Genomic DNA, 10,124 nt, shown 5'->3' on the forward strand with positions numbered 1-10,124 from the left:
ATAGGCATAAAAGGCTATAACCAAATGAAATCATAGGTCAAGTGTAGATATGGAACTTTAAAGCCAAATGAAGAAATATATTATCGTCCCCACCTTAGTGAGTTTCGCGAAACATAGTCGATCTCAAACCCAGATAAAAAACGAGGTTGACAACTAGTGAAATATAGCGAGAATCTTGATGAATATTTCATACTAATCACCCGATTCTATTGAAATGGATAGCAAGAATATAGTCGACTCCAACTGACTTGGGATTTTGACGATACGGAAAAGAAATGTAATGATAAATATAAGAACTTTATAGGATTATGAAATTTCTATGTGATTCAAAAACTAACCAAAAAACAAAATTTGACAGTTTCTTTAAACAAGGGCCATATTTGCAACTTGTACACAAAGGTCAACAATACAGTGCTGCAGTTAAATAAGTCCCCAAAAATTTTCTTAATCCCAATACTAAGATAAATATAACAAAAATAGCCCAAAACTGAAAAAAGAGAAAAACTAAACATGAAATCACCTACCCCCAAAGGAAGCACGACGACTCGAGGCAATTGACTCAACATTCCTCGGCTCTTAATACAGTCGCCCTAACTGTGTCTGCCAGTAGCCCTAGCGCTCAAAAAATAAGCCTGGTTTTGGGGGCAGCACTCAAACTCGATCCTTCTGTGAAGAGGGGGGCGCTTTACAACACTGGAAGATACACAAGAAATGAGGATGAAGGGGGGTCGGATTGAATCGACCAAAGAATCAGTGTGGGTGTTATCTACCCACTTAAATCGATGTATAATTGGGGTAAAGCTGCAACAAGCTATCTAGAGCTTCAGGTAAGAATTTTCTTGCAAACAAGTAACATGGTCGTTGAATTCCGTTCCATAGACAAGGATTAATTTGAACTTCCTTCTGCAATGTGGAAATAACACAGTGCTTTCAGATAGGCTTACTAGTGAGAAAATGCAAGGAAATTGTCAAAGTGAGTAATTATTCATACCCTAGCATCGCTTGTGACATGGACATTCTCTGAAATAGACTGCAGAAACAGTGAGGAGAAGCATTAAATCATGTCATGGTTTCGATATGCCATAGAATATCGTGATTTAACTTTATTTATTTCAGCTAAAGAAGTAACTACTGCAAATAACGGAGCTAATACGAGTTCTAGAGTGATTAAGATTCTGCTCAATGACCAATGTGCACACGTAATACTGATGAAAGAAAAATAAAGTAAAAATTAAAGAGGGGGCAACAACACATGGAAAAAACCAAAACCGCTTTAATCTCAGTCTTATGATAGAAAGAGAAGGGAATGGTTGGAAAGAAGACGAGAAGCAATAAGAGAGAAAAAAGAACAAGTGGCATAAAGTATAAAAGTCAGGGGAACTAAGCCTTAAATGAATTTTAGAAAAAGGGTGGCCAGGGAGTTGGTTGGGGGTAGGAGTGAGAGGAGTAAGCCTTACTGTTATGTTTCTCATAAGCTCATATGTAATATCTTTGCGCACGTATGATTTTGGGTGCCATTTCCCTTCAGACCAATCAACATGTGTTACTGACCAATTCGAAATTCCAGTTGGATCAAGCATCTGAAATTTAGAAAACACAAGAAAACAGTTAGTTTGAAAATGATTAAAACTTGAAAACAAGCTGGTGAAGAAAACTACTCACGTAGAAAAAGGTTGGTAGATAGTGCTCATCAGAATAGCAGTTCCGATTACCCTCCATGTTTGGCTGTCGCATTAGAAACAGATGCGCCATGATTAATGAAATCAACCAAATTCACAGCTAGACAAACAAATAAAAGGGGCAAGAAGAAAAGAGAGTGGGTAATGGAATATAAGCATGTTTCGTTGTGCCTATAGCAATCCCATGCGATCAACATTATTGTAGTTTCCAAATAGTGATACAAATAGAGTTTGAGAGAAACAAAAAGAAACAAGCTTCAGCGGAAATACCATAAGAATATTATTTGAAAAAGCAAAGTAGCTTTAAGCTCACCTTAACACAGAGGAATAATGCTAGAGAACAAAAGTTTTTATGCTTCAAATCAAATGCTCAAGGCAGATGCTTCAGATCCAATATGCCACTTAGGTATGAGCATCTTACTATTCTAATATTAAAAGGGGCAGCCCTGACAATTCATGGGATATTGTGCTTAAAGCTCCCATAAACTGGGGCACATTTTCCTAGGATAGGTTCAAAATACTGGCATGCTTCAGTACCACGTGCATCTATACTGTTCTATTTGGGTCAAGTCTCACATTCAATAATCCCAGTAATTTTAATGCAAATTATTTCTTCCAAACAATGAACAGTGTGGGAAGACGCAGCTGGACAATGTAGTTAAAACATCAATGCATAGAGAAATTCAACATCTTATACATCGACAGATGAAATAAATAGCAATCAAAAGAAAGCTAATAGCATAATCACATCATCATCAGCCAAAGTATGATCAAGTAAAACCAACCCTGCAGTAGTCCTTGAATTTTCTGTAGTAGAGACTATCAGCCATAACTGCAAGGGCGTGCTGTCGTTTCATTGTGAACCACTGTAAAAATTCAGAATTTAACCTATCAGAACAAGAAAACTGCAGAGGTGCAAACTGGTATATCAGGCTGTTATATAAGAAGTGGCACACAGCTACCCACAATATTTGGCCATTCTAAGAGGAGGTTCTACCTATAGAATACTACAATTAGCCAACTCATTGAACACTTATTTTAGAGTGACCTCATTGAACACTTACGGATTACAAAAGCAAACTATCCAGCATTTTTTTAACAAATTATTATTGAAAATCCCAAAGTTTTATCCTTCATGAAAAAGTGTGACCTCTGTATTACATGGACAAATAAGAGCTAACAGCAAAAGTTGTGTAAAAGGTACCTGTGCACCCTTTCGAAAATGCTTCTTTTCAACTTCAGGTAACATATGTTCAGAATACCTTCCACTCCCATGAGGACCAGGATCCTCAAAGCTGAGAGAAGAAAGAAAAGAGCACTTCTTATTTATTGACGAAGAAAGAGCATTTTTCACTTATATAACAAAAGGAGTCATGCTGTTCAAATGGAACAATGAATAAACGAAATGAGTAATAACAATTACAATTTCAAGAAAGTTCAAATTTACTTTATGATGATGGAAAGCCCAAGTAAAATAATATTGTAAAGCTGATTATACTAATAAACAATCATGGAGAACCAAAAAGTATGACGACTATTTCACAACATAAGCATCAGCAGAATTGTCTTACCAGTCTACAAAACTGATATTTGTATACATCAGGTAGTTGTAGACGTAGTCAAAATCACGCAGGGGTATACAACTGCAAGTTGATAAGCAAAATGATCAGAAATGATGTAGTGGCATAAATACAAAGCAAAAGGCAAGACAAATCGTCAAATGTCAACCTGTCAGAAAGTAATACAAAATGCTGATTGTCAGTCTCTTTCAGCGCATACGCTAAAAGACGTCTCTCTGCATCAACCATAGAAATCTTTCCCCACACTACCTGCAGTGCAGAATGGTGTACACCAAAACTTAGCCATACAGATGAAATGATAAATACCTCTGACTTTAATTGACTAAGATAGCTACAAATATGTTCTTATTTCCAAAAGTTATTATGTTAATATTCCCTTCATTTGCCTCAACATAGCTGGTCAAACAGGTAAGACAAGGGTGCAGTACTTCATAACGATTCTTCAAAATTCACTGAACTTTAGCAAAAACTTAGCATACCCATACTGAAAACATATACACATCCGTACTTGATATGTGACCATAAAAAATCCATGTAACACAACATGATGGTTTAAATTTTAAAAAAGAAAATACAATAATTATAAGCAACACTAATTAGCATTACCAACAAACATGGCTGATTTGAGCTAATCAACTTAAACATCAAGGTCAATTCACACAACCCAAACACATGCCCCTAATAAGGCAATAGTCAGAGTCATATTTACTAATTGGCCACTTGCAAAGAAAGGAGGAAGTGGACAACGTAGGCTACACAAGCTCTAGATCCTATTTAAATTCATAAAGGATATATGTCTAATCCATTGCAAGCAATTAAAAAAAGCAAACATAGTATGATGAAGCTGATGAGTAATAATGTCAAACAATGTTGCATATCAACTATATGCTGCTGCCTATTCTCAATCATTCTTCTCAGACTTTGTGTTAAACTGTTATTCATTAGATCACACAAACAACAGCCTGATTACACCACAAATAGCAAACAGCACAACCTTAGGAACTTTTTTATCGTTCAGCTTTTTGTTTCAGTTACTTGGAATTTGAGTGCAGGTGTCATCACAAACAAATAGCCACAGGTAGAACCATAGACAATGTCAAGCTCAAATATAACAAGGCCAAAAGAATCAGTTCAATTGCTTCAAAAGAACAAACTGTATTCATTCAGAAACAAATACATGGAAAAAATTGAAGCGACAAATTTGAGATACAGTATCACATTGGCGATAATGATTTGTGTATCAGAAACAATACATGGACCAACTTCAAGCAACAAATTTGAAATACAGCACCTCATTAGTGGAAATGGAAAAATAAGAAGCAGCATCACAAACCTTGTCACTACGGATTTCCCGATTGACGAAGTAACGGCTAAAATGTACAGGTTTGTCCTTGGATGCATGTACATAGACAGAAAATTTTCCTTCATGTCCCTGAAAAAAATAATAGTTTAATAAAACCAGCAATAGAGAAAGCAGAAATGCATAGACAGCTCCTGCTAGTTCTTTTATCAGTAAGTTCAATTTATTAACAAAAAGGAGGCAAGCACTAAACTAGTGATGGACATCAAAAAATAAGTGCCCATCCTTTTACCCTTTTACAAATCATGCTAGTTAAGGATCTATTGAATACCCAGAAAGCATTAGAGTTACACAAACTAGTAGTCACTGATTTAACCTGATAATCATCAGTTCAACTACGTAGGAAGACGGAACCTTTTTCTTTTGCTACGCAAGTCGGAAGACGAAACCTTAAATTGAGACTGCAAAACATTAACCTATACTATATAGCACCCAGATCATGTATCCATATTTCATTGAGGATTCCCTTATATAATCTGTAAAGAGACAATTACAAGAATAATTTACTTACATCTATAATAGGGACAGCAGGAGTGAATCAAATTATTGCAGCAGACCAACATTTAAAGGAACAGACCGGAACTTCCGCAAAAATAACAAAAACAAACCTGAAAAAATCTGTCCCAGAGTTTTTCAAATGGCAATGCACCAGGTATCAAGAACATAAATGCTATTTTGGGGTTCTCTGGTACAACTGGGGGTGTGTTCAGAATTTCATTAGTTACAACATGGGAGGCAAGCTCTTCATCTGTCAATTCTCTGGCAGGAGCAGGTGGAAGCCAATCAGAAAGCCCCTTGCAACCATTCAATGAGAATACATAACAAGCACCAGAACCTTGAGGGGGGTAAACGTAAGCACAAATTAGGAACAAGCTAACTAAAGAAACCAACACGATTATCCATGTCGGTTTCTTTAACTGAGCACGCTGGCGAGGTGCAGACAATATTTGCATCTCCTTCATGCCTAAACGCCACCCCTGAGATGTCTTCATCTAGAAATTACACATCAGCAACCAAACAACATCAAAAACTAGACCCCTTGACCAAATCTCTGAGAACAATAACCCAAGTGCACTGCCTTATCTTTGAGCAATGTTTGTGAATCGATGAGCACAAACACAAAGCTGTAAAAGGATGAAAAATTCAACAAATAAGTAGTAGTTAGAGTTGAATCAATATCTAGCTTCAGATGTTCTCATAAAGAACAATCCTTAATCATTTTTACGGAAATTTAACTCCTAATATATCATGTTGGATGCAGTACAAGGCTTCTGTATCTAAAGAAAACTAAGGATTTACTCACACCTCCCATATTAGATTCAGGTCCAGTTAACACTGCCAAAGAGCGAATAATGTACATACAACTTCTATCAAACATGAATCACATATACATAAGTTGCACAAAACTTAGAAAATCAACCTTCCACATCAAACACAGCAGCAATAAGAATTTCATTCAACTTAATTAAGCATTTCTTTAACTCAAGATCCACATCAACAGAATTACAGTAAAACTATCCAAACCATACAGAATTCCAGGGAGGAGAAAACACAGAAACATGAAAATCAACTAATTGTATACACAAACAATTGGTCTATGAGATCACATAAGAAACAACTAATTAAATACACAAACATAACAAATTATAGAGATTCCCCATGTTGCCCCAACCAACCTTAAATCAAAGTCAAACCCATATATCTGACCTTCAAATCTATACCCACTCCCTCCACACCCCACACCCCCAATTCATCAACTTCAAATCTCCATCACCATACAACACCATATCATACAAAAATGCATAATCCCCACAACCCCATCAAAGCAAATTAATCTGAAATCATTTCAAGAATCCCAAAATTTCCAATCAAAATTCAAACTTTGAAGAACCCCACATGATAGAATTACAAAACAACACAACCCCACATAACAGAATCAAAGAAAATCAAGAACCTAATACCTGAATGATACAAAGAAAAAAGATGTTCTTTTTTCTTGTTTTTTCACTTGCTATCTATTGGTTCAAGAAGTTTCAAATCTTTGAAAGGCCAAAAAGGATCTGTATTTCTTTGTTGTGCATGTATTATAAAAAATAAAAAAAATAAAAATATATATATATATATATATATATATTTGGCTTATGAGATCTAGGGCTAGCACAACAAAGCAAGTGGAACCAAACAGAAAAACAGCGAAGAGGGGGATGCTCACTCTATACATACAATACATATACAAATATACAATAATTATTATTAGTATAATTATAAATCAAAATGATGTTTTATTATTATAGGACATGACAATTATAGGAAAACGAAAGAAAAACATTACACTGTGTTGTTTTTTCCCTGTTTTTCTTGTGGGGTGATGGCTTTTTCGTTCTCGGATCATATTAATTTATTAATTTGGTTTTAATTTAATTCAAAGTTTAAAAAGATTTAAAAAAATTAAAAAATTGTGATTTTAAATGTTAGTGGGAATTTGGAATTATGAATGTATAAAATGTTTTTTTAATCTTATAGTCTGAAGTGAACGTTTGCCCATATGAAATTTTAAAAAATTACTAAAGTTTTTGTTTTTAAAGTGAAAAAAATGATATTTGATAATTGAAATTATGGTTGGTCATTAGTATAAAATTGAATTGTTTTTTATTGTTTGTGAGTAATTTGGAGCATTATTTTTCAAATTCAAAAAAATATAAAATTTAAATTGAATTTCAAAATTTTATGATTAAATATTTTTTCAGAGTTGAGAAAAAAAATCATAATCAAACGTCTTTCCAAAAAAAATGAAATTAATTGACTAATGAAAAGTCTCTGTGTATGGATTTTGACCGTTTAGTTTCATTCTAAGGTCCAAATACTAAGAATAATTCTTTTTTCTTTTTTTTTCGTGAACTATTCAAGCCGGCAATTATTGAAGAATTCGTATTTTTTTTATGACAAGTCACATATTTGACTGGCGGTTGAAAATAATTATACTTGTTAATTAAATATATATAAATTATTTATATTTAAAATATATATTTGATATATATTATGCATTAATATTTTAAAAAATTAACTATTAATTGATGAAATTATTTACATCAATTTCTCTCTTTTTTTAATGGGTTATAGTTACATTTATCTTTATTTATTTTTGGTCACTTATTTTGTTAGTGATAGATCCAAAGTGGTAAGTGGGAATTTATAAAGAAATTGTTTAAATTTTAAATCCGCATTTAAACTTTTTATTTTTTTAAAAAAAAAAAATTATAAAAACTTTCATGTGTATTCGGGTACTCATTTTCAATCGCTTTCAATTAGGATAATTACCTGAAAAGTTAATCCATATGAAAACATAAATATAGATTATTCGTCTAGCCAGCCCCAACTATTTGAAATTGATTGATTGATTATGTGTTAATTAATTTTTAAAAATGACATTTTACATGCAAACACAAGTTGCAAATTTTTATCCATTTTTTCTTTTTGGTAGAACAAGTTGCAAATTTTCAAAGCATATAAAAGACTTAACTAAATCAAAGTCTCCCTCTCTCCTAGCTCCTCCTGTTTGATTTAAAAATTTTAAAGTTATAATTATTGAAAATTGAAATTGTATTGAGATATGCTTTTTACATTTTTTTTAAAATTGATGTTTGTGAGTGAAAGTCTCAAAAATTCAAACATGAGTCAGTTTTGGAAATTTGAAAATATTTAAAAATACATTTTGAAATTAAATATCAGATTTTCAAAATCTAATAAAAATTATGATTAAATAAATATTTGAATATAAATTTTCTAAATCTACTCTCAAAATCTATGGTTGACGCTAATTTACAATTTCCTCTCTTTTCTCCTCCTCTATCTCGTATAATTTGGAGAGAAAATAAGTGGACGTTTGAACATAAGAATTGTAAAAAAAAATCACATTTATTTTCAAATTGAAAATAGTATTTGCAAAAGAGAGTTCGTTAGGACATGAGTATAAATTTAAATTGTTTTTAACCTATGAATAAATAGGAGTGAAAATTAAAATAACTTTTATTTAAATTTTTCGAATTCTGTAAAATATAACAATTACAACTCTATATCCAACCATTTTCCAAAATAAAATTCCAAAGAAAAGGTTAAAACTTTCTATGACCAATACGGACTAAAATTCAAATTCACTAACATTGTCTAGGGAATGAACATTAAAGAACAAAAAAATATAAAATATACAATAATACATGAAATGAACAAAAAAAAAAGTTTATATACAAGTGTATTATTGCATACTCCATGTGAAAATATAATAACTAATACTTATTGGACAAATGTCATCTATAGTGAAGTGGATTGCTTTATCTTTTTTATCTGGGAAAAGACATAAAATCCCCCTGAACTTGTCCGCATAACTTACTTTAACACTTTAACTATACGGGTGTTTAAATACCCCCCTTAACATCTTTTAAGTGTTTTTCTTCAACCCTCCCATCACTAGCCCAATTGAAGGCTGGGTGTTGTTGAGTCACACACATTTTTATTCGTCCACGTGTATATTAACTAAATTTCTAATTAATTACTTAAATCTCCATAATAATTTTTTTTCATCACTAATTGTCTTTCCCCAATGTTTGTCACCTTCTCAACAACAACTCTTCTTTTTACAGTGAAATTTTCTTCAACTTTTCTTCTTCCATTATATAATAATTTTCTCTTTATGTAAAAAATAAAAAAAACTTCTCCAAATTTCTTTCTTTTCGTAAGAAAATAGGTTTTAATACTCCATTTGTAGACATCAATTTCCACATTAAACCAACAACTCCTACACCCATCATGATTATATCTAAAATTGAGCCAAAAACTAAACCCATCGATGAATTTACCCCTCAATCTACAAATTATAATTCAAATTTCAATTGCAATTCCAGTTTCAGTTTTTAGTTACATCATACCACCTTCCTCAAAAATTAAAAAAATTATTTACAAAAAAATGTTAATTTATCAATGAATTGGACGAAATCTCCACAATCAATTTTTTGCCAACAATATCTTTGAATTTTTTTTTAGTGAAAATTGGGTTCTTTTTTTGATTACTCTTTAAACTCATAGATCTAATAATCTTTTTTGATGTCAAAAATGGTGTCAATGAATCAAACACCAAAAAAATTTGTCAAAGAAAATAGAAAAAAAAAGAAGAAGAAATGATTAAAAACATAAAGAAAAGAAGAAGAAAAAATGTGAAAAAAGTTACAGTTGGGAGTAAATGAGTAAATGTTTACCTTGAACTGAATGAAAAGAATAAGAAAGAGAAAGAGTCTTGAGAAAAGAAAAAGAAAGGAAGAAGAAGATGCAAAAAAAAAAAAAACTACAGAGAAGAGAAGTTAATTGAAAAATAAAATGTTTAAAAATTAGTAAAATAAGTTATTAAATATGTCGTCTAATAAAAAGATGACATGTGTCAATTTTTTGGTTTTTTTTCTGTCACGCGCTTATAGAAAGTTAGTGATACAAATTTTGTCACGTTACCCTTTAAGG

The 10,124-nt window shown here is 32.1% G+C and overlaps 1 protein-coding gene across 1 annotated transcript; it reads right to left on the reverse strand.

Moving 5' to 3' along the window:
* Positions 1 to 281: 281 nt before the first annotated feature.
* On the reverse strand, positions 282 to 6,726 carry LOC125817285 (glycosyltransferase BC10-like). Its single transcript, XM_049496826.1, has 11 exons — positions 6,581 to 6,726; positions 5,228 to 5,743; positions 4,593 to 4,691; positions 3,408 to 3,508; positions 3,251 to 3,322; positions 2,884 to 2,974; positions 2,465 to 2,545; positions 1,663 to 1,725; positions 1,458 to 1,580; positions 992 to 1,030; positions 282 to 903 (listed from the first exon to the last, which is right to left on the reverse strand). Exons 2-11 carry the CDS (start codon positions 5,609 to 5,611, stop codon positions 775 to 777), a joined length of 1,182 nt encoding a protein of 393 aa, XP_049352783.1. The 5' UTR covers positions 5,612 to 5,743; positions 6,581 to 6,726; the 3' UTR covers positions 282 to 774.
* Positions 6,727 to 10,124: the final 3,398 nt, after the last annotated feature.

This window comes from Solanum verrucosum, unplaced genomic scaffold (genome assembly GCF_900185275.1).
Source record: "Solanum verrucosum unplaced genomic scaffold, falcon-dt-bn FXZP01000259.1, whole genome shotgun sequence".
NCBI lineage: Eukaryota > Viridiplantae > Streptophyta > Magnoliopsida > Solanales > Solanaceae > Solanum > Solanum verrucosum.

Excerpts from the sequence above, each read along its gene's own strand:
- LOC125817285 (XM_049496826.1), bottom strand. The coding sequence starts at position 5,611 with ATGAAGACATCTCAGGGGTGGCGTTTAGGCATGAAGGAGATGCAAATA. Across the intron at positions 3,323-3,407 it reads TTTGTATTACTTTCTGACAG|TTGTATACCCCTGCGTGATT; the intron begins GTTGACATTTGA and ends ATCAACTTGCAG. Across the intron at positions 2,546-2,883 it reads ATTTTCGAAAGGGTGCACAG|TGGTTCACAATGAAACGACA; the intron begins GTACCTTTTACA and ends GAATTTTTACAG.